Source organism: Hippocampus guttulatus, chromosome 17 (genome assembly GCF_054856545.1).
Source record: "Hippocampus guttulatus isolate MCC_2025c chromosome 17, RoL_Hgut_1.0, whole genome shotgun sequence".
NCBI lineage: Eukaryota > Metazoa > Chordata > Actinopteri > Syngnathiformes > Syngnathidae > Hippocampus > Hippocampus guttulatus.
The window spans coordinates 3,845,581-3,867,412 of NC_141277.1; the positions used below are offsets into that span (position 1 = coordinate 3,845,581).

The following is a 21,832-nucleotide window of genomic DNA, read 5'->3' on the forward strand; positions in this document are numbered from 1 at the left end:
GTTTTATTGATAATGAATTCATGTTTCGTGAATCACAGACCTCTCAGTGGGTTGACTCGCGGGGCGTTCGGGGCACTGCACTGTTTCAGGCCCGTCAGAGGATGGCGTGTCAGGCTCACCCTCATGTCTGAGTAACTCGGTGGTCTGCTGCTCATCCGTTTGTGGGTGCTCCAGCATCCAGCTGGCCAGCACCTCAATGGTCCGAGAATCCAGCTCACCCGTTACATCTACGGAAGCAGAGTGGAGTTTAAAAAAAATATGTGTATATATATATATATATATATATGGAGTTTGGGAATGTATGGACAATATGCTTCGCCGCATTTTGTGACTTTCTGGTGTTAAAAACAGAAAACAAACGTTCCGTTTTAGAAATAGATGGCAATCTTTCAATGATGAGCATGTGAAACAGACATCGTAGTGACACCTTACACAAAGCAGTGGCAGTACCTGCTGCCTCCATGGCGCAGTAGATATGTCTCATAGTGAATCCCATTTCGAGCAAGCGGCTGGTGACAAACATTTGTGTCCGCTCTGGTGGTGAGGGAGAAAAGTAAAAGTGCAAATACTCCCACACAAAAAAAAAACTGAAAAACACCACCAAAGTTGAATATAGGGAAGCGTTTATGAAATAATACATAATACGGACAAAAGTGATCACGAAAATGGTGACATACAAAAGCACAAACTGTGTCGACTTGCATTCATGGGATTTGTGTGAAGTCAGAAACGTGGGTGACAAATAAAAAAGCTATTTCTGAGGAACAAACATTAGAAATAAGTGTACATGAATGACAGATCTGACTTGTAAAAGTGTCGCTCAAACAGAACAAATGGTAGAAAGGACCAGTGGCTTGTTCTTACCCAGGCTGCTTCGCGCCTGGGTGTTGCACGGACCGGGTTCCATAAAGCTGGTCTGCTGCTCTGTGAAGGCATCGCACGAGGCCGAACTGGCCAGGCTGAAGCAGGGATGCACCACAGACGGGGTGCTAACCAGTCCGGTCAGCGTGGGGAAGCGAGTTAGCACCATGTGTCTGAAATTAGCCACAATAAAATATGCATCCTTAGTGTACGCCAAAATAAATTGTAATTGCTGTATTGACACGCTCACAGTATGCAACGCAATGTGAGTTGCTCAGCAACTTCTTTTCCAATGTATTATTTTTTGCATCCAATGACAACATCATCACTCTTTGAATCCCCAACCCTAACACTCACTGAAGGAGGCTTATGGGTAGAAAAGGGTTAAATTGATCAAGACCATCCGCCTGCATGTTGGTCGGGAGGGACGAGGCCAGCTCTGTGTTAGATGACGATGCGGAGGCTCGGTTGGACTGGCCGAAAATGGCTGTGCCTTCCGATCCGACGCTGTACAAAGAGACGGAGCTGGAGGACTTGGAAATGGGCTGAGAAGTGAAATTGTGGCCTGATTCTGGAGGGGAAAAAAACAAAATAAAACAAGTTTTTTTTTTTTTTTTTTACGTTTACTTAAAATACACTGAAACTGTTGGATCATTTCTTAAGGACGAAGCCAATCAAGTAAACAATTCCTACAATGGAACAGCAAGACTCTATAAAGCAGACGTATTGTGTTTATTTATGTTTGCAATTGATTAAAACAGTTCCCAGCGGTACCACAATAACATGCCTGTGACATGCTTCCATCAAAATACGCCAAGGATCAATACTCATATCTCACGTTCGCTTTTGCTGGAAAATGGCGGATTTTCACCCAGGAAAGCTGCCAAGTTATGGTGGGAGAAACTCAAGTTGCAGAAGGTCAACCTAGCGGATGGAAGTACCTTTGCGTTCTCTATCCTGTAGTCCACTCAGTGCGCCTTTGTAGATCATGACTTGAGCCCTTTCCAGGTCTGCCAGAGAGACTCTCTGCTTTATGGGACACGGTCGGACCGCCCACTTGACCATGCTCTGCACCACGTACTGCAGCACGGACCTCAGCTCGGCACTCTCGTCCCATTGCCTGCCTCCACGCCCCTCGTCTTTATCCTGGTCAGAGCTTGGACTCGACAAGGTGGAATTCGGCTTGGGCCCGGAGAGCAAATGTGACAACTTCTCGCAGCTGAAAATGACAGCGAGGGATTTTAAGGCGCCGGTGAGAAGGTAGGAGACTCGAACGGCTCTGAGCTCCAAGGCTAAGGTGTTTATTTTGGTTTGAGACATTTGCAGCGCCTTCCCATCGTCTTCAACCTTCTTCCAGTCCTCTTCTGTAAAGCATGTGAGATTGTCTGCCTCATCCGGGCAGTACTGCAGCTCGCCCTCTGCCAGGCTCTCCAGTGACAATTTCCCAGCGGCTGCCGCACGAGTGCCGAGCCAGCCGCGCTCCTCCAGCAACCCCATCAGGTAGATCAAATCCAGCAGCACCGTCGGTTTGAGACCTCCCAGTCGTGCCACATCACAGCAGGTCGTGTCGCAGGCCTCAAGGGAGGTGATGGGCGTGTCGCTGGGTGACCAAGAATTTGCGGAGCTTAGTTATTCAGGGAAAGGGTTGCGAGAAGCCACAGAGACAGCGAGAGACACCGGGATGGATTAGTAGATTTACGAATGAAGAAGGAGAAGAAAATTAGTAAGATCAAGGGGAGGAAAAAAAAACACAAAAGAATTAAATAGAATAGTCACAAGACAAGTGTTATAAAAATTGATGACACATTTAAGCAAGGATATTCAAATACTAGAGATGGGCTTAAGAAATGGAGACAGAATTTTGGAATTCTGGAATTTGTTACAGTATTTTTGATGGCAAATGCCACATTTCTTTTGAGCCCATCCCTATTTTTAACTTTTATTTGGGATACCTGATCGAGAGGTCGGCCTCCTCCCATTGCAGTTTGGCCAGAGAGCTCCTCTCTTTTGGGACCCCCAGCAGGACGGCTCTGCGCCCGCTGGGCTTATGGAGACACAAGCCTCCAGCTCGGAGACCGCCATCCACGCCTCCGATCAACGCCAGTACGGGCCATACTTCGTTGCACAAGGCAACCAGCTTGGACTCAGATAAGAGGCTTTGATGAGGGTTTTCGGATGGATCTTTTTCACTGTCATTTTGCTCGAACGTTGGATCGAGGCCAGCAGATGTAAGTGCTATGAGAAAAAACTTACAATGAAAGTTCTTAAAGAGGTTCAATGAGTTAGGCTTGTAACCGACCTGGGGCGAAGTGTCCCAAGTGGTCCTCCTTCAGCATGGGTCCAATGAGCTCCAAGTTGGCATGGATGTACTGGTTGATGTGCGGCGTCCACTGATCGCACTGGTGGAGCCGGCGCAGGAGCTGCACCGTGCACTCAACGAGGGCAGTGCTCTGCGGGCTGCACAGCGGCTCGCCAGGTAGCAAGTTACTGGGCATGCCTCGCATCTGAAGGTCCCCCAGCGTCACCTGTTAGGAATGTGTTAGTCTGCTTTAGGTATCGATAATCTGATGCTGATCGGCAGAGCCCTGGATAAAATCGCTACTTGGGGACTAGGGATCTTGGTTTAAGTCATCGGGCGGCGGGTAAAAATTATAGGTACCTTCTCTCCTGGATTGCTGCTGTAGAATAACACACAAGGGTACAGCTCGGAGGCAACCACGCCTTCAAACGCTAACTTTGGCTCCTGGCATAGTTAGACAGACATGACGAAATTAAGAAACATTTTCCAATAAACCGGGGTGATGCTACCAATACTCCACGAGCAGACCTTGTCGTTTTTAGCGAACGACACAGTGTGAGCCTCCATGTCCAGGATGCAGGTGATGGTGTCGTCCTGGGTGAATGACGGCAGCGTCCGGACCAGCTCGCCGCCGTGGTACAGATTGCCACTGTAGGCGCGATACAACCACATGTCAGTGGTGGTGTGGTGGTTGAAATCGTGGACAGGCCAGCGTGACACGCCCACGCATGTGCCCTCGTTGCCTCGATGTTCTTTGGCGATGTGGAACTGGGGGAGGCGGGGAAAGTCAGTTAGCAACCACAACATGTTTTGTTTTTTTTCCAATGTACAGCCCAATGGAAAAGTATTTGACTCCTTCTCCGTGTCTCATTTATTTTGCATATTGATTACACTAAATAAATAAATCATTCAGAACAGGTGCAAAGATTTTTTCATGGCACGGTCGGTGCGTTTACCTTCCAAATGAAACATCCGGAGGTGATGGCGGTTGTCGCCAGGCCATAACCTTTTCCACCAGTGCCATGCGAGAGGATGTTCCCGCTCTCCAGGGAGCAGCATGTTATCTTATGCGGGTCAAACGAAAAATCTCCGATGGGAATACATTCGTCAATGCTGACGGAATTCTACCATAAGAAAAAAAACAAAAGCACAGATTTGTACATTTGTACATTTAACAGTGGAACCTGAAATCAATTATAAATGAAATAAAAACATTTTACCAACCACTAGATAACTTTATTAAGGGGTCACAATTTGTTTCTAAAAGGTTGAAAAATGACATAACACTTTTGACGACAGAATTTTGACGGATTCACCTCGGAATCCTTTCGAGTTGTATCCTTATGTGTCACGTCGGCAAGGGGCTCCTCCCACATGTAAACAGACATCAGCTGAAAGAGGAGTTTGACAATCTACAAAAAAAGAGCAAATAAAACCTATTACAATAGTCAAATTGAAGAAACATCTAATGAATGCTATCTAAGTTCATAAATATGCTTTACTTGCCAGTTTGAAATATGAAACCACTATGGCACTTATCCCTATATTCCAGTGATAAACCGAGGATAATGCAGTATTTCCCAGCGCCTACCTTCTTAACATGTTCAGGCTCAGAACAAGCAGGCAACAGTCGTTCCAAAACATGAAAGGCCAAGAGCTTAGTGCGAAGATTCTGGAAGCATGGGGATCCTGGCGAGCAAACTGTGTAAATTAATATAAAACTATCTGCAGTCGATAAATGTAATAGAAAAGAATTGTAATTTGTCTTCCACTTGTAATTACCTAAAGAGCACTTGGAAGAAATAATGGCCATGAGCGGGTCCACCCACTTAATGAACGAGGAGAGTGTTTTCATTACTCGTGAAGACAACACCCGCCTGAGGAATACCAAGAAGTCGGCAAGCTGACATTCAAGCACTCGGCTGCTTTGTGATGCTGGAAGAGTGAATATTTTTTAAAAAAAAAGTTACTTGATGGTTAGCTAGCTAACTAGACAATCAATTAACCAACTGATTAATTTGTTAACCACTCAACTGGCACGATAAAGATAGGTACTGTACATTGGTAATAAACCATTTTCCACACCTTTTAAGTTCAATCCGTCCTCCTCCGCCTCCTCCGTTATTGTTGTCTCTGCTTTTGCAATCTCTGCCGCTTGCTGCTGATGGAATGCATGCAGTACGTTTTGGAGATGCTGACACATTACCTCCATGAGAGACTGGGAAATCTCGAGAGGAAGCAGATCCTCACAGGAGCTGAAAGCACATGGCTGTTTTGGTCCCCCCGGCTCCTTCCTCAAGGGAAATTTTAAGACTTACCTGGAAGTGACTGTAAGGATCTGCAGCAGACGCGTACACGCCAGCTTGACAGCGCCACTCAGCAGTGGACATCCTGACGTGGAGATGGCGAGCCAGCCTTGGTTCATGAGGGCGCAACTGTTGTCGGTCAGCATACAGAGCAGGTCCAGGATGCCGCGCTTGACCACTAGCACCAGGTCCACCGGCTGGTAGCTAAAGTTTAGTGCAAACATGGTGGCCAGCAGGAGGTGTTGGCACGAACCTGAGAACGGATGAAGACAAAATTACTGCTGAGGAAAAATAATAAACACAAACATTACACATAAAAAAAGCACACCCGCAGTTTCAGGCCTCCACCAAGGGTCAAACTGCTACATAAACGTCTGTAATCTAGTGCAATACTAGTTTTTTTTAAATATTGATTTCAATTGATGGTTTACAGATTATTTGATATTTTCTTAATGCTCTGGAGGTTTTGTGGGATAATTATCAGTATCATGAATAGGATAAACAGTTGTTTTTTTTAAAATCAATGGGGCATTAATTTGAGGTTACCTTACTCAAGTTGAATATATTCTAGTTAAGAACATTTGGGGGTTGACTTCCCTTTTACTGGTGGAGGTCACAAACCTGGATGTTTTCTTTCATGCAGGACCCTTTGTCTGAGGACATGCACCACTTGCTGGTAGAAAGCATGTGCTGCAGATTGCAACTCCCTTTGCTTGTCAATAGCAGCTGAATGGGTGCCAGCCTGGATGGAGAAAATGCATTAAATATTAATGCAGTCATGACTTGGAAACAATGGTGACTTTATTGTGACCGTCACAAACGTACATACCGTGTAATGGCGCATTTCGTAATGAACCCCCGCGTGGGAGCCCATGATTTGCGTTCCCAAGGCAAAGCAGCCGGACAGGAACTGGAGCTGCACCGACTGCAACAAGGTGGGAGAGTGCGGAGAACAGTTCTTCTCCTCCATCTTGGACAGGAAAGATGACATCTGACGGAAGGCCTCCAGGCGCATCTGACCAAAGCAGACACACAGAGATTGAGCTACGTCAAGAGCTTCTCTTAGTTAGCCTTTTTTACTTGCTCTCATTTTGTGGCATCAATAGGCAAACCTATTCATCAATCTGCTCTACATACCTCAGCCCTCTGTTGTTGCTGGAGGATCGCAAGGGCTATAGCTTTGGGATCAGCTTCAAGGAAAGCCTGGTTGGGCACTGTGAACTGGAGCATGTTGCCGCACACAAACCGGAGCGCCTGGTCCAGGATCAGCTGGGTGTTGTCGCCCAAATTGGCAGTGGCCGGGGAAGTTGGGCTGATGCACTGACGCAGTCGATCCCAAGCATCTTTCATGATGTCCAAAGAGCAGAGAGGCAAATCTTGGGAGGAAAAAAAAACACTTTTCAGATGATATTTTTGGTGTACAGCGCTAGCTATCAAATTAACGAGTATGGATTAAAACATGCTTACCCATTTTATTCTTGTATGATCCCAAGGAGGTCTTTGATTGGTCAGACTGAATGAAAAATATGAGGTGTGATAAGAGAAGTCAAATGAGAATTTAATTTAAAAATAAAGACATTTACCTGCTGTCTGAGACCAAAGGATTGTGGAGCTGTCCTGGAATGTTGATTCATGGGAACATACTGTTAGAAAACAGCATTTTTTTAAAATGAACACAGATTTTTACCTTGTGCTAGCGTTGGATGCCTGACTGTCTTCCTTCTCACTGGGTTCTGCCCAGGCAGGGTGGACTCCCAGTAGCAGGAAGAGGCAACGGCAGACGAGTAGACGGCAGGCGGCGGGGAAAGGCAAGCTGTCCTCCTCCGACTCTCTCCGGTTCTTCCACTGCTGTCTGGGATCAAGGTCTCTGTGGGGGCTGACCGGGCTCTCCACGGAGGTCCCAAAGGACTCGTACACAGTCATGTTCTGCTGCACCTGCATGGCCTCGCGTGTTGCCATGAAGGACTCCAGGACTTCTGTACAGACAGGAATGTTGTTGCGATTAAATCTAAAACCCTTCAAATAATATCAGTCAAACGTTGTACAAGTAATGGGAATGCAAGCGGATAAGGTTGAATGTCAGGGGGGGGGGGTCTAAGATCCGTTTCTCTAACCTGTAAGATCGATGCGATTACTGCTCAACGATTCCTCCACCGCGTTGTCATGGTCCTGGTTGTGGTTGGCTTCGGGGGGTGGCGGCACCTGCACTTCCCGGCTGCATTGACCTACAGACAACCGCTCGCGTTCTTTCACAACAGGAGCTCCTGGCTCCTCTGACGCAGGACTCTGACACTGAGAGGTCTGCCAACACCCAGAACAACAACATTACATGTATTCATTCAATATAGGGTCTTCATCCAAGTGGTGGTACCTGTTTGGCAGCAGCGAGCACCTGCGAGGTCCTTGGAGAGTTTTTGTGAGCCAACAGCGATATTCTGATTTTAGAGACGCTTTCAAAGACATTTAACAGCTTCGTGCAGGGCTCATATCTGGAAAAACAACAGATCATTACATATGTTTTGCAATAAACACACACACACACACACACACACACACACACACACACACACACACACACACACACACACACACACACAAGGAAAGCAATTTTAAACTAAAAAGAAAAACCTTTCTGTGGTCAGAAGCATAAAGTTTTGAATCAGAAACACATTTGCTGCCGTGACTTAAGTACTACAAATGAGACAGTAACAAAAACCATAAAAAAAGATCTAGACAATTTCAAATAAAATACAATAAAACATCTATATAACCAAATATACAGAAGACATTGTGTTCCCGACCTGGCCTGCCAGCAAGCTTTATCCGGTATCCCTGTGTGCTTCAGAAGTGCTGCCAAGCTGCAACGACAAACGGCCTCCAGCAAACTGTCGCATGAAGATCCTCCAGTCTCCCACTCTGCTGTCACAGCAACAAAGACCAGTTTGCTTTTTTTTTTTTTTTTAAACAGATACCAGGGTACCCCTTAGATGGCATGAAAGTGATTGACTACAACTGTTTTGAATTAAAACGAGGGTGTTGAAATTAGTTATACCTCGAATTACGTGTGACGTTGTGGAAGTGTCCCCCCAATGCATCATCGCCACAAGGTCAGGTAAAAATGACAATCAAACAACAACGTACCTCTGCCAAGAGTGTAGTCCTCCATCTTCTGCAGTAGGCACCCAGCGGGTCCTCTGGTGGATCCCAGCGCCACCTCGAGTAACATCAGAGATTCCTGGTTCAGGCTCAGCTCGGACAGCCTTGAATCGCTTCCGCCCAACAGCACTGCCTCAGTCAGCCATGCCATGCACGAGTCTGGAGGACAATATTGCATTCATGGAATAAAAATTACCGTAAGAAGATCCATCCTTTTTGAGCTACTAAGACAACTATGTAAGTAGGAAAAGGGGATGCATTGAATATTCATCTTACCAAGCTCCTCATAGTCCATCTCAAGGCCGTTGCGGAGGAGCACATTGGATAGCCAGAACTCGGAGGTTCTTTCCTGGGGGGAGGGTGGCAGGCCTTGCATCATCCCGCCAAGGCAGCGTCCAACAGCTAGTGCAACAGAGCGCTCCAGATCCAACAGCCAAAGCCAATTGCACTCCTCCGCTTCCTCCTGAAGTTCTTTTTTTTTTTTTTATCCAGGTGATTATGTCACTAGTCAGCATAGGTGATAATTCTTTTTTTTTTTTTTAATTGGACAGTGCATAAGCGCAAACACCACAGACCTGAGGGGAGTGTCGAGTCCTCTGCCTGCAGCTCCTGTTGCTCAAGCAGGCTCGTCTCCGGCAGCAACTGGTTGAAAATGTCCAGGTCCTCCAGCAAGTCCAGCAAATGGCCAAGCAGAGGCTGGACCGTGCTGAGGGGTAGCAGCAGAAGCGAGTACATGACCTGACACAGCAGGCTGCCTGCCATGGAGTTGTACAACACCACTGGACAACAGAGAAGCGGGAAAGGTGGAATAAGAATGGACCAAAAGAGAGATCCACCAAGAGGCCACTTTATAGAATATAATCAAAAATATCAGAAAGCTTTATGAAGACAAAAAAAAGCACACAATGCACCCTTTAAATTAAATTGGATATTCCATTTGGTTCAGATGCCCGACACACCCAAATGAGGATATGTGGTTTAGATGATGGATGGATGGATGGATCTCCTCCAAATGACTTCAGGCGTGTCCTTACCGTGCAGCTTCTTCATGATCTGCGTGTCGATGAAGCTGTCCTTCAACAGCTTCGTTGATCTCCTCAGCGTCTCCGCGGCGCATGAGAACATCAAGTGAAGATGCTCACCAAGTAATTTGACACTGCTGTCGTCCTGAAAGGAAGTGAGAATAGCGGATGTCAATGTTGCTGATTCATCAAGCCAACTGTTGGGTTGAACAATGTGATTTTACAGTGAATATGTAAAAAGAGTAAGAATTTCCTCTGTGGAACAACTGTGAAATCATGGGATGATGATTCTTGTTCATCTATTAGAGGGGAGAAGAGACAAAACATCCACAGTACCTCGGGGCTGTAGTGAATGTAGCAATGGGCAAGCATGTGTTTGTGAAGTCCGGAGAGAAGCTGGTGAAAGTGCGAGGGAGGCTCAGACTCTCGTTGACTATCACTCGATAGCAGCTTATCACTGTTTTTCTCTAATTCCCCAAATGCTCGCTCCTATATGAACACGCACAACACTGCAGTGAGGCGCAGAAATCCACAAGCCACATTGCTTTCAAAGGGGAACAGTGTTTGTTCATACCGTGTAAAAGCCAATACTGAGCAGAAGGGTTCTGAGAAGCACCTCTGCTAAGTGGGAAGGGTCATATGCTTCAGATGAGGCGGAGGAGGAGGAGGAGGGCGGTCGGGCAGATGGGGTGGGCGTCAGAGGTGGCACGAGGTTCGCCACGTCCCCGAAATTGCTGTAACCTAGCAAGGACGCCATGTGACTCTGGTCTTGGAGGCTGCTGAGGACCATGTCCAACTGCAGGCGCTAGGAAATCCACACAAACAATCTTAACGTGCGTGTACTACTTGTGCCAATATTTTTTTTTTTTCCATATAGTGCACAATTGCACTTACTTGTCCTTTGGAGAGAACATTTAGACTCTGCGGACCCTGAGGTAGGAGGGAGAGGAGCAGCTCTGTCCGTTCCCTCAGCGGAGGCAGAAGCAGCGAGGCGCCGATGGAGAGCGTGTTCATGACCGCCTGCACTCACAGACACAAAGACAAATGCAGAGACTGTCCGCCCTGCGGTCATTTGATGACATCATGACAAGCAAGGGTACCTGCTGTATGGAGTCAGGCATCTTGGTGTCTATGAGTCTGAAGAGTAGGTTCCGCAGGGGCCTGCCCTGAGCCCCCAACACCATAGCACCGGTCCCCCCGGCATGAGCCAACGACAGATGGATGGAGAGCAGCTTCATGCACAGCAAAAGGAACTGATGATGCTCCCTGGGGTAACATATACAGTACAGAGTGTGCTGCTTATGTGACAACTTTTTACTTTTGCAAAACTAATCGCAAAAATGTCCTTTGTTTTTGACTATGCCAATTAGTAATAATACAAGAGCCTTTGCCGTAGATTTTAAATGTATTTATTTCGGTATTAGGCAGAAGGACATTCAAACGGTTGTCTGGAAGTTGTTGTCGTGAAAATTCAAAAACAACTAAAACCTAACCCTCATGAAAATTCCAGAACTACTATAACCCTCGTCGGTCCACTGTATGTTGACAGCGCATCCGCACTCCTTCAATTCCAAACCATAGACACTATTTTTACCAATCAATTCCTACATTACCATACCGCTTGGATAAGAATGGCGCCGGAGGGGCGTCGTCCCCGATGCCATCGCAGTAGCTTTCGAGGAAACCGCGCAGGTAAGTAAAGGTACTCTCCTCCAGGTCCACACAGAAAGGCCTGTGCCATGCCACTAGTTGCCTGGCAAAAGAAACACAACCACCCACGTTACACATACCTGTATTATTTCCCCCAAAACCTATTAAAACATTTTTTTTAAATAATCCTGAGCGCCTATTTTCACTCTTTCGCTCTCAGAAGTGGAACACAATTGTATAATATCACTTTGAGAGAATGAAAAGAAGACTGTCTTGCTCGCAGGTCTCCATGTGTATACCCCAATTAAGAAAGTCTTACCTGTCAGTTGGTACCGCAGTCCAAGCCAAGCTGTGGGAAGTTCCCGCCGTGATCTGCTGAATGGACACCCCCTCCAGGCCAAGCACTTTCTTGGGTTTGGTAATGGGCGTGGAGGTGTGGCCTTGCCCACACTGGCCCATGGTGTTGTTGCCCCAGGCATAAACTTCGTTCTCTGCATACAAAGCAATACCACACACTCATTAGATGAGAAATGCAATAAAAAAAACTCGGGTCAGTCTTTATCGTACCGTGCGACAGTGCCAGGCAGTGGCTGTCCCCGCATGAGATGTCGATGATCTTGGTGATGCTCAGCTCCTCTATGAATCGGGGTCTGAGGGAGGTAGTCTCGGATGACCCGCACCCTAGACACGAGCCGCAGCCCCACGCGAACACCTTGGATGAATCACATAGAGGTGATCATTCTAGCATCTGGCTGTAGTCGTAATACCAGTAAAAGCTTCGATTTCAACCTGCCATTTTAGTTTTTGTCAAGAGATCAGAACATTCCTCTCGCCGATTCAACCATGTCAAAACCAGATTCTCACCTGTCCCGCAGAGGTGAGTGCCAGAGATGACTGACTGCCAGCGCACACTTTCCTGATGATGCACCCGTGCAGGCCTTCTATGATCTTTGGCCGATATACTCGGTTCGTGTCGCCGTGGCCGAGTTTACCTAAAGGGCGGCAGCTACGTTAGGGCACAAACGCCACAGCAACGACTCCAGATGCGGTAATGGTGACGAGCATACCGTTGTCGCCTCCTCCGAAGGACCACACAGTGCGTCCGTCCTGAGCCACGGCGATGGTGTGCGAGCTGCCGCACGCCACCTGCCCCGCGCCGCTGATGTCCTTCACCAGTGTGGGCGTGTTACGGCTCTGACTGTCACTATGGCCTGCGTGATATAAGCGGAAAAGAGAGCGGATGATTGCTAACACGCTACGAGAGTTGCAAAAAAATAAAGTCTCGCACCAAGTCTCCCAAAGTCCCCTTCGCCCCATGTGTAAAGCTCGCCGTCATTGGTTACGGCAGCACTGTGCCTGTAGCCAGCAGACACACACACGACAACCTGGAAGAGAGACGGCAAAATCGCATGTCAAAATGTCTCCTTGACCCATTGATCCAAAAAGCACACTTTCTCACTTTGCCTGACAGCGGTCCTTGGATGATTTTGGGGTATTTCTGCGTAGCACTGTTGCTGTGACCCAGTTTCCCATATTCTCCATCACCCCAGCTGAACACCTAAAAGACGTATTTTGAAAATCAGATGATTGATAGAGGGAAACTGAAGCTGGGATGAAGCGAATTCTACTGAGAGAACATTACAAATTCACATGCAGTGGTACCTTGACTTGCAATTATAAATCATCCCATGACGAAGTTTGTAACTCAATTTTTGAATGCCAAATCAATCTTCTCCAATGAGATGAATTGAAATGCCATTAATCCGTTCCACCCCTCCCTCCAAAAGGCCATTTTTTAATGAAGAAAAATAGCAATGTATTGCAAAAAAAATTATTTGTTACATACCGGTATATAATGTGCTTTTGTAATTGTAAGTGTAATTACAGATATAAAATGGCCAAGCTCTTTCATCTCAATATGAGAGATTATTCCATCCATTCTCTTACCTCTCCCTCCATGGTGATGGCCAAAGTGTGACCGTCTGATCCCTTGGAGGAGGATACCTTCTTCATGTTCCTATGAGGCTCCAGCACCAGTTTTTTGGGCATGGACTGGTTGTTGGAGTCACCCAGGCCCAGGCGGCCATAGCTGCCTTTACCGCACGCCTTTACGGCGCCATCAGCCGACACGGAAAAGGTACAGTACTGGCCCGCCTCGATCTGAAAGAAGTGCATGCGGCCAGCCCACCACATAGAGCTTTAGACTGCTTTGTTCTACGTATTCTCGCCATCTGATGATTTAGACATGTTTTGTTATTGTGCTCCAAGACACACACCATTTGAGCGTCGCTGAAGCCCTGTGTGGGTTTGGGGAGCAAGATTTTCTCCAGCGTTCCTTCTGCCAGCTGATGACTGCTGTTGCTGCCCCACACATACACCACGACGGCTTCGCTGCTGGAGCCGGGAGCGTCTGAGTCGGCGCTGCAGGAGCACAGGCAGAAGGATGCCAGGTTACAGATCTGCAAAAGACAGGGAGAGAGTGAGCTCCTGAAAAACTTTCGCTTAAAAAGACTGAATCTTATACCTCTTCGAAAAGACAGAGGGCGGCCTGAGACAGACAGCAAAGTCCGTCCGTGTCCTTTTGGAGCACTGGAATGTTGATGGCGTCTCCACGGAAACCCTGGAGGATAAAATGATGATGTTAATGGCTCCTTGTTCATTACAGTCATGAAAATATTTAATAGTATTGTTCAAAATGCTTTCGACTCAAATGTCAGAAACCTATTCTAATTCTTATAAATATTTTTATTAATATTTATACACTAAAAAAACGAAACACACACAAATAAATTTTTTTTTAGATTGTTAAAGACAAATTTCACAATTTAATTTTAGCATTATTACTTCTAATATTGCTCTAAAACCTGTTTGAATATTTTAGAACATACAAAAAATATTCTTGTAAATTTATTTTAAAATGCAGACGACATGATACGTGAAACTGTACCCTACCGAAAATTGTCTCATCTGAAGGAGAGTTTGATGGATGAAGTCGAATCCCACACCACCTGCTTGCGGTGTGCTCAGTGTGGAGGAGGAAGACGGCGCAGAGGTGCGCGAGGACACGGAGGCCGCCAAAGCCACCTCCACCCACTCCAGCAGAAACTTGAGCGAGCCTCTCTGCATGGCCAGGCCGAGCAGCAGCTCCAACGCCAGCCTCCGACCTGTCACATCGGCGCCGCCGCTTCCACTACTTGCCGACGTCTTCTTTAGGAAGTCGACCACTTGTGCCAGGCAGTCCAACCCGACTGAGGGGATCTTGCTCTCATTGGCCAGAGAAAGCGGTGGCAGTGACGCCAGCACGGAGGAGGCGGTGGCCAGCACGTCGTTGCACAGCATTGACTCGGGATGGACGGAGGCTGCGTACCTCCAGTTCTGCTGCAGCAGTGAGAAGAGCAGGCTCAAACCCGTCCTTACGCCCATCTCAATCAGAACATCTGTGCCCGACTTGATCTTGGGCAACCCCCCTGGCAGGCACGGCTCGGAGGCCAGCTCAAGATGCCCGCAATCCGCACCGCTCTCTGTGGCCTGAGAGGAAAGATGGGCACGGAAGTTGTCATGGTACTTGGTGTGAATAGCGTAGAAGATCCTCTGCAGGGCCACCAGCCTGTGGTGGGGACCCTGCGTGTAGCGGGTCTGTGTCAGCATGCGGCGAGCCAGCCATCGTTGACTTTGGAGCAGCGACAAAAGATACTCCTCCTTCTCCGCGGCGGCGCACGACTCGCACTCAAAGTCGGGCAGCCGAGGGCCAACGAGTTCCTGGACGGGCTGGGCCAGACTCAACACCTCCTTGTTGCGGAGAAGCCTGTTGTAGAGGGTGGCTGCCCCGTGCCTGGTGGCCGTCTGCAGGCTGTCCTCCGCCGCCCAGGAACTGTTGAGGTGTTCCTGCCACTTGAGCAACACATGGGTCTGACAGGGCATCATGTCTGAGCATTATCTTCACCCTGACGAGCACCTGAATGACGGGGAAAAACACGTGAACTTGAACAGCGAATGGATGTGCAGCCTGCAGCTGTAAACTCAAGATTAAAAGGTCAAAGATCTGTCGTGGAATTTTGCATCTCAAAAGTATCTGAAAAGTGTGGTACAAACCTACAAAGCTATCTACCTAGTTCACCCTTTCCTGAGCATGTCTACTAAAGTATTTGGATTCAAAGCAGTGGGGGGGATCAGGGTAGCAAAAACATAATTGGTGCTATATAGGTTCGAAAAAAAAAGACAACTGTGATTCGGTATGTGTGAACCAACCAGGGAAATAATCTGTTGATGAGCCAGGATCAAAAAAGAAGTCTCGGGTCGTGGGCTTCACGGACCCAAAACCCCACCTGGTACTCAAACGTGACACGAGCAGAGAAGGCTGAGGGAACTCCAAGCATGTTTGCATGCCTTTCTAGGGCTATATGGTTTCCAGTCTGGACAAAAATAACTAACAGTGATACGCTCCAGTGAGCTGGCAGCCACTACAAGCAAAACAAAACCAGCTACTAACCCTCGGGACTTGAAATGAAGCAAATATATTGAAGTGACTACTTTAAGGAGACACATCTTTGACTTGACTTCACCTAAATGTTATCAAATTAAACATGACATAAATCGTGCACAGCAAACCAAGATGAAATATCAAACAAATTCTACAACAAAATAATACTACTCAAGTGCATCATTTAGGCCAATATAATTCAGATATCATTTTAGTATAGCTCTCATCCTCATAAGAACTGTGGGTAAACTGCAGCCTCTCTCAGATGACTGTGGGTGAAAGGTGTGGTAGTTCCTGAACTTGTCCTCAGCCAATCACATGCTGCATAGAGCCAAACAACCGGAAATCAGATTATGCAGACAAAACCCATGCACGCACTGGGAGAACAGGAAATTTTGATTTGAACCCCAAGCCTCAAATCTGTGGAGCAAACATGGTAACCCAGGGGGGCCTGAACTTTATTTTCCATATTTGCCGCATACAGAAAAATCAAAGGATGCAAGGGCCACTTTGACATTGTTCATCTCTAATTCATCTAACTCGTTGAAACTAATCCATCAGTATAAGTAATGTGCAGTAGTTATATATTGTTTCATAATTATTAGATATAAAGTATTTATCGAAAAAAAAGATGACAAAGCAACATTCTGGAACTTGGGGTGGCTTGGCTTTGTATATGACTAGAGTAGATCCTCCTCTGTACTAAGCAGAAGCAGATTTTCACATTCAGAACCAAAACAAGAGTAATCTGCAACATGACCATGAAAGAGGGTTGAGAGCGAAGCAAATAATAACGACGCAGGCTATTTGTTACTGTAACTGAATTATCACTCCTCAGGGTGTTACCAATACAAATTTTAGAGATGTGTGGAAAATGAGATTTTTTTTTCTTCTTCTTCGCTTCTCGTGCCTTGCTACAGAGTCACTGTACATAACACAATACAGGCAAACGATACAGGTTAACCAGTCGTGTTTTATGTTGACGCTGACAATGACATTTGGATGCCATTTTATCACGAGTTGGAAGTTGTAAATGCTTATGTGTGTTTGATGGAATGAAGCATAAGGATGGATGCCCTTACTTGGGACGTGAGCCATGAGGAGGGTTGAGACTAGGAGGGTGAGAGGAGTGGGGTGGATGGTGGCTGTGTTGCCAGGACAACGCCAATAAAAAAAATGGAGCAGCATGTGCCATTGACTGATTTTATGCAGCATCATGCAAAGATGCGTGTGAATGAGCATCCATGCTGATGACATTAGCTGACTCGATGGTCCAGTATATTAGCAAGACATGACCCAGCACCTTCCGGAGGATACAAGAACACACACACCGGTGACATTGCGGCGACTCACCTCGGCAACACAATGGATAACAGTGTAGGACTCAATCCAAGCTCCACCGGTTCAACCGAGTGAGCTAGCGCGAGGCAGGGCTGACTACACTGCGGCTGTCAGGGCGAGCTAAACAAGACCCTCCCCGCACCACTCGGCTCGGTGGCTGGATGACAGCTGGCCGCACAACAAGCCCCGCTGCTCGGTGACGTCCAGGCGGGTGTGTGACGATGGCGAACAACAAGCGCTGACATGTATGTTAGCTTCCATATATTTCGGGCGCTTTTGGTAGCTTGACCCCGCTGACAGGTTCGCTAGCTCAGGAGAACCGCCGGGGATTCGTCGGCGGTACCTGTCCCGTAATTTCACAAATATATTATGCCCACTCTTCTCCCCCCCTCCTCCTTTTCCTCCTCCTCCTCCTGCTCCTCCTCTTCTTCTTCTGAGGTTGTATCAGCTGAAGACGGCCGGCGTCGGATGACTACCTTACCGCCATCTTGTGTCGAACTCCGCCTCATCTTCATCGATAATCATCGTCTTCATCATCGTCACCATCGTGATGATTATTTTACATTCGGCAAACTCTCCAGGCACCACCAAATAAAAATGACACACAAAGTATACATACTGAACGTGACAAAAAAAAATGTCATCTCTATTTATCATCAAAACCGATGTCACTGAAAAGTTTAAATAAAGGATGAAATTGTTTGTTTTGTCGATACTTGTTTAAAAAACTTTATTGACTCAATCAACAAACAATATGACAAAATCACATGTTAATATTCAAATGCAACAATATATCTGATCATATAACATTGATAAATTGGAATAAATTATAAAGAAGAGAGACCACAAGAAAGTGCACTTTCTATTCAGCATCATTTTCCCCAAAATAACGATAGATTAGAAACAAGATAGAATTGTTTGATTGATTGATTTCAGTTTGTCGAATAAATTAATGTTAAAAAAAATGTTCAAAGCACCCATTACATCCTTCCATTTTCTGTATGCCGGCATCAAATGAAAACGTTTGAGCAACCTTTAGGGTCTAGTTTGTAAATACTTGAGCATGTTTCGCTGTCTTTTTTTTTTTTTTACACTTTTCGAAATGTTGCACATCCTCAAATTTTGCCCTTTTGGATCTGGGAAACAGCACCCTCTGGTTCCAAAGCAACCTGTAGCACGAAGGGCCGATGACAGCGCGGTTCCTTGGGCTCCTCCAAAAACATTTGTGGCATGAGGTCACGTGGATTTCAGTTCCTGCATGGCGCTAATCCCATGCATGCACTTCCACGCCGGATCTCTAAAAAAAGGAGCGGAATGAGGAAATTGACGAGAGCGAAGTGCAAAACAAACTTCTTGGATGCCGTGAAAAGCTCTCCGTCCGATGCTCGCCTCCTCACTCGCTCGAGTCCCTCGCAGAGGATCTCCTTCACCACCGCAGCCTCTCATCATCAGCATCCCCACCGCCACCTCTTCCTCCTCCTCTTCGCTAGCCATGTCTCTGCTGCTGCTCACGGTGCTGTCCTCGTTGCTCGCCCACAGCGCCCACGCGGCCCAGGCGTGGGGCTCCGGCGTCAAGTACGCCGTCAACTGCCCGGACAGGTGCGACGCGGGACGCTGCGGCCCCACGCTCGGCTGCGCGCGCACCGTGCTGGACGACTGCGGTTGCTGCCGGGTGTGCGCTGCCGGCCGAGGGGAGCACTGTTACCGCACCGTGTCCGGCATGCACGGCGTCAAGTGCGGGCCGGGCCTCTTCTGCGAGTTCTACAAGGACGAGGACGACTACGGGGATGAATACGGCGTGTGCAAAGGTACCGTTTCACTTGACATTTTTATCTTAGTATATTTAATTAAATCAATATAGGTCTAATTTTATGTACAATATTATAGGATTTATTGGATACATTTTCTAATATTTCAATGGACTATTCTTTTTAATCATCCCGTCCATCCATTATTTGTACCATTTATCCAAATATTTTACTGTTATTTTATGAAAATTCCACTCACGCGCAAGACTGTACGTAGCTTGCAGTGGTGTACAATTCATCGAGGCAGAGTTTTTGACCCAACTCAGTGCAGGTGAACCTTATAAAGTGGTCCATCTGCTTCTACATGGATTATTTGTGGTTTAAAAAAAAATCAATGAACACATAAATGAATAAACTTGCATGTTATTTGTTTGGTCTCCTCCCAGACTGCCACTTTGGCACCTATGGCATGGAGTGCCGTAAAACGTGCAGCTGCAAAGGTGGCCTGTGTGACAGGGAGACCGGCGCTTGTCTCACCCTCCGGTTCTTCGCCAAATTGGCCGGCAAGCTCAAGACGGAGCCTCAAGGTGAAGAGGAGGGTTCGGGAGAGGTTCAAGACTCCGATCAACCGGCGGTCAATAGAGCCGACGCTTCCAAGCGGCTCAGCCCTCGCTGACCAGTGCATTCCATCATCCATACATTCATTCAGTCGCTCACTGAGTCAGTGGAAATGTAGCATTAACTTATAAAGGAACGCACAGGCCTTATTTTATTGTCATCTTCTTGACTGTATGTGGATATTATTTATATGGTTGATTATATCACCTTTTTACTCTTGACGCTCCAAATGTGTGCCTTCAAGTGAGAGAATAGAATAAATCATTTTTCATGGTGTCACTGTACCACATATATCAATCATCCATGTTGTATTTGTACTGTGTAAAAGATGTATACATGTTAAGAATGGTCTTACAATTAAATACAAAGTGATCAAAGAGCATTTGTTTGTTAACCTGTTTCGGGAAGCATCTTCTGTTGCAGCAAAAAACTTTTTTTTTTAATGAAATATTTCATTCAAGAAGAAAACACATTTGTATTATGTGAGCGTTTGATTTCTGCCTTCCTGTAATTGTTGCTGAATGATCTCAGGTCTCAATAAGGATTCAGGAAAGGTTTCAAATTCTTCTTTGATCTAAGTGCGGCATTTGATACCGTTGGAAACTTGGAAAAGACTCAGTGGAACAGTCCTTGAATGGTTTATGTTTTATACTTGGAGGAAATGTATTTGTGACCATTGGAATTTTGAAATCGGATGGAATGGTAATGACACGGGGGTCCCGCAAGGGTCATTTGTTTTTAAAGCCTCACGTCAGACTCTTTAAACACGTCCACAAAAATGTTTGCGCCGCATTCGGTGTGTTTATTTCCTGCGCTTCCTGACACCTGTGAAAATGGCCCTTCTTCCTGTTGTTGTTGTGTCTGCCAGGCAGGAATTCAAGAGCAAGTGACACTCCGAAAAAGCGAGGAATTTTTGTCACACACTCACGCACACCCACACACACAGACGCACCCACACACACACTAAAAAAAGGTCTTGTCCTCTGCCCGTGGGAGTCACGAAAGGACATATTTCAATGAGTTCTCCCATCAACCAAGCAAATGAGGTATTTGGGCTACAATAACAATTCACAAGTTTTTAGCTTAGTGAGCATCAAATGTATTAACTCCAAAAGTGGGTTTTGGATGATGATAACCATAGAAGAGGAACTGTCCGTTACTGGGTGCAGTACAAATATGAGCAGTACATTCGATGACATATCAAATAGGTCAACAAAAGTTCCAGGTGTGTTGGAATGCGAATACTGGCAAGAGTTCTCAAAAATCCACGAGGTGACATTCAGCAAAACTTTCTTGTTTCCTTTCCATTACATGTCTGACAGACATCCAATATGGGAATCGAACCTCACTTTACACCTCTAAATTTGTACTAAACTAGTTGGATATCAAGCAAGCAATTGGGCTTTTCGTTCAACTTCTTTACATTTCTTGAAAATGCAAATCTCTGTGCCGTCGCGCGAGTATGCAAAACGTTGATTTTGAAACACCATACCTATAAATTACAACACAATAAACTGTGTATTGAAAGGTAAAACCCCAAAACAAACAAACAAAAAAAGAAAATATCTCAAAAACCTAATGTGCTTGAGAAAAAAATATTTCCAGGGATACCTAAAGCCATCTCTGAATAAAATTTGCCGTTGACCAGCGTTAATTGTAAGACCTTAAAGAGTTCCATAAAAATGGTGTCAAATACGCTTGCAGGTACACGGAAGCAGTGGCTCAGCGTTCGGAACGTTCCCCTCCATTCCCCTGAGAGGCGGCGGTCCGAGGCCTCGCATCCAAACAAACAAAAGGAGCCTAACAAGGAAGGAAAATAACAGGAAAGCGTTGGTGAGAAATACCCTTTATGTGACTCCCCGAGCACGTCACACCGCCGCCCACGCTGAAACAAAAGGTGTAAATAACACTGATTTACTGCAAATACATGTCCTGCTATTTACAGTTCGGCCCCGCCTCCACGGGCTGTTTATACCACAGCAGCAAACACGACCATGAGAACATGCGTTTGTTCTCATTAGTGGACCCTTTGGCCTCGTCCCTTTGATTTGTCCGGGAAAGAAAATAAATATGAAACTATGTGTATGGCAACATAAGTTACATTGTAAGAAATATAATAAAAATAACATAAAGATGTGACAAGATAGGTTAACATGCGGTGAGACAAGGTAGTAAAAGATGAAATTAAAGGAAAGAGAATGAGTGAGAAGAATTAAAATGAGATCAAATGAAGACGACGAGATAAGCTAGTAAGAGTGTATGAAATTACGCAAAATTAGATCAAATAAAAAAAACTCATATGTTCAAATTAGACAAGACTAAATAAAATAGGATGAAATAAAATGAAATCC

General features: G+C 46.1%; 2 protein-coding genes and 1 long non-coding RNA gene across 5 annotated transcripts in view; 2 read left to right on the top strand and 1 right to left on the bottom strand.

Moving 5' to 3' along the window:
• LOC147191544 (putative E3 ubiquitin-protein ligase HERC1) overlaps positions 1-17,274 on the bottom strand; it is a 30,098-nt gene extending 12,824 nt beyond the window's left edge. For 2 of the 3 annotated variants that reach the window (XM_086134662.1, XM_086134661.1), the window contains exons 1-44: positions 17,128-17,274; positions 14,247-15,249; positions 13,819-13,914; positions 13,571-13,753; positions 13,242-13,454; positions 12,754-12,852; positions 12,583-12,679; positions 12,362-12,505; positions 12,159-12,286; positions 11,862-12,006; positions 11,614-11,785; positions 11,263-11,397; positions 10,745-10,910; positions 10,539-10,664; positions 10,219-10,449; positions 9,981-10,133; positions 9,657-9,789; positions 9,198-9,401; positions 8,899-9,093; positions 8,608-8,781; positions 8,268-8,382; positions 7,838-7,955; positions 7,581-7,767; positions 7,154-7,442; positions 7,050-7,083; positions 6,934-6,979; positions 6,604-6,842; positions 6,296-6,481; positions 6,088-6,208; positions 5,479-5,719; positions 5,246-5,415; positions 4,943-5,095; positions 4,752-4,849; positions 4,477-4,572; positions 4,117-4,284; positions 3,689-3,928; positions 3,521-3,604; positions 3,161-3,386; positions 2,814-3,096; positions 1,803-2,485; positions 1,219-1,432; positions 865-1,034; positions 451-534; positions 41-227 (exon numbers count right to left, since the gene is read on the bottom strand). In XM_086134662.1, the coding sequence (XP_085990788.1) occupies positions 41-227; positions 451-534; positions 865-1,034; positions 1,219-1,432; positions 1,803-2,485; positions 2,814-3,096; positions 3,161-3,386; positions 3,521-3,604; positions 3,689-3,928; positions 4,117-4,284; positions 4,477-4,572; positions 4,752-4,849; positions 4,943-5,095; positions 5,246-5,415; positions 5,479-5,719; positions 6,088-6,208; positions 6,296-6,481; positions 6,604-6,842; positions 6,934-6,979; positions 7,050-7,083; positions 7,154-7,442; positions 7,581-7,767; positions 7,838-7,955; positions 8,268-8,382; positions 8,608-8,781; positions 8,899-9,093; positions 9,198-9,401; positions 9,657-9,789; positions 9,981-10,133; positions 10,219-10,449; positions 10,539-10,664; positions 10,745-10,910; positions 11,263-11,397; positions 11,614-11,785; positions 11,862-12,006; positions 12,159-12,286; positions 12,362-12,505; positions 12,583-12,679; positions 12,754-12,852; positions 13,242-13,454; positions 13,571-13,753; positions 13,819-13,914; positions 14,247-15,218 (8,198 nt within the window). In that variant the 5' untranslated portion in view covers positions 15,219-15,249; positions 17,128-17,274. Of the gene's footprint in view, positions 1-40; positions 228-450; positions 535-864; positions 1,035-1,218; positions 1,433-1,802; positions 2,486-2,813; positions 3,097-3,160; positions 3,387-3,520; positions 3,605-3,688; positions 3,929-4,116; positions 4,285-4,476; positions 4,573-4,751; positions 4,862-4,942; positions 5,096-5,245; positions 5,416-5,478; positions 5,720-6,087; positions 6,209-6,295; positions 6,482-6,603; positions 6,843-6,933; positions 6,980-7,049; positions 7,084-7,153; positions 7,443-7,580; positions 7,768-7,837; positions 7,956-8,267; positions 8,386-8,607; positions 8,782-8,898; positions 9,094-9,197; positions 9,402-9,656; positions 9,790-9,980; positions 10,134-10,218; positions 10,450-10,538; positions 10,665-10,744; positions 10,911-11,262; positions 11,398-11,613; positions 11,786-11,861; positions 12,007-12,158; positions 12,287-12,361; positions 12,506-12,582; positions 12,680-12,753; positions 12,853-13,241; positions 13,455-13,570; positions 13,754-13,818; positions 13,915-14,246; positions 15,250-17,127 lie in introns of all 3 variants that reach the window. The other variant, XM_086134660.1, reaches the window with a different exon arrangement.
• On the top strand, positions 17,211-17,817 carry LOC147191545 (uncharacterized). Its single transcript, XR_015103461.1, has 2 exons — positions 17,211-17,360; positions 17,564-17,817. It is a non-coding gene; the product is annotated as an uncharacterized LOC147191545 (long non-coding RNA).
• A 489-nt stretch (positions 17,818-18,306) lies between these two features.
• On the top strand, positions 18,307-19,854 carry esm1 (endothelial cell-specific molecule 1). The gene is made up of 2 exons (XM_086135139.1): positions 18,307-18,923; positions 19,310-19,854. Exons 1-2 carry the CDS (start codon positions 18,497-18,499, stop codon positions 19,537-19,539), a joined length of 657 nt encoding a protein of 218 aa, XP_085991265.1. The 5' UTR covers positions 18,307-18,496; the 3' UTR covers positions 19,540-19,854.
• Positions 19,855-21,832: the final 1,978 nt, after the last annotated feature.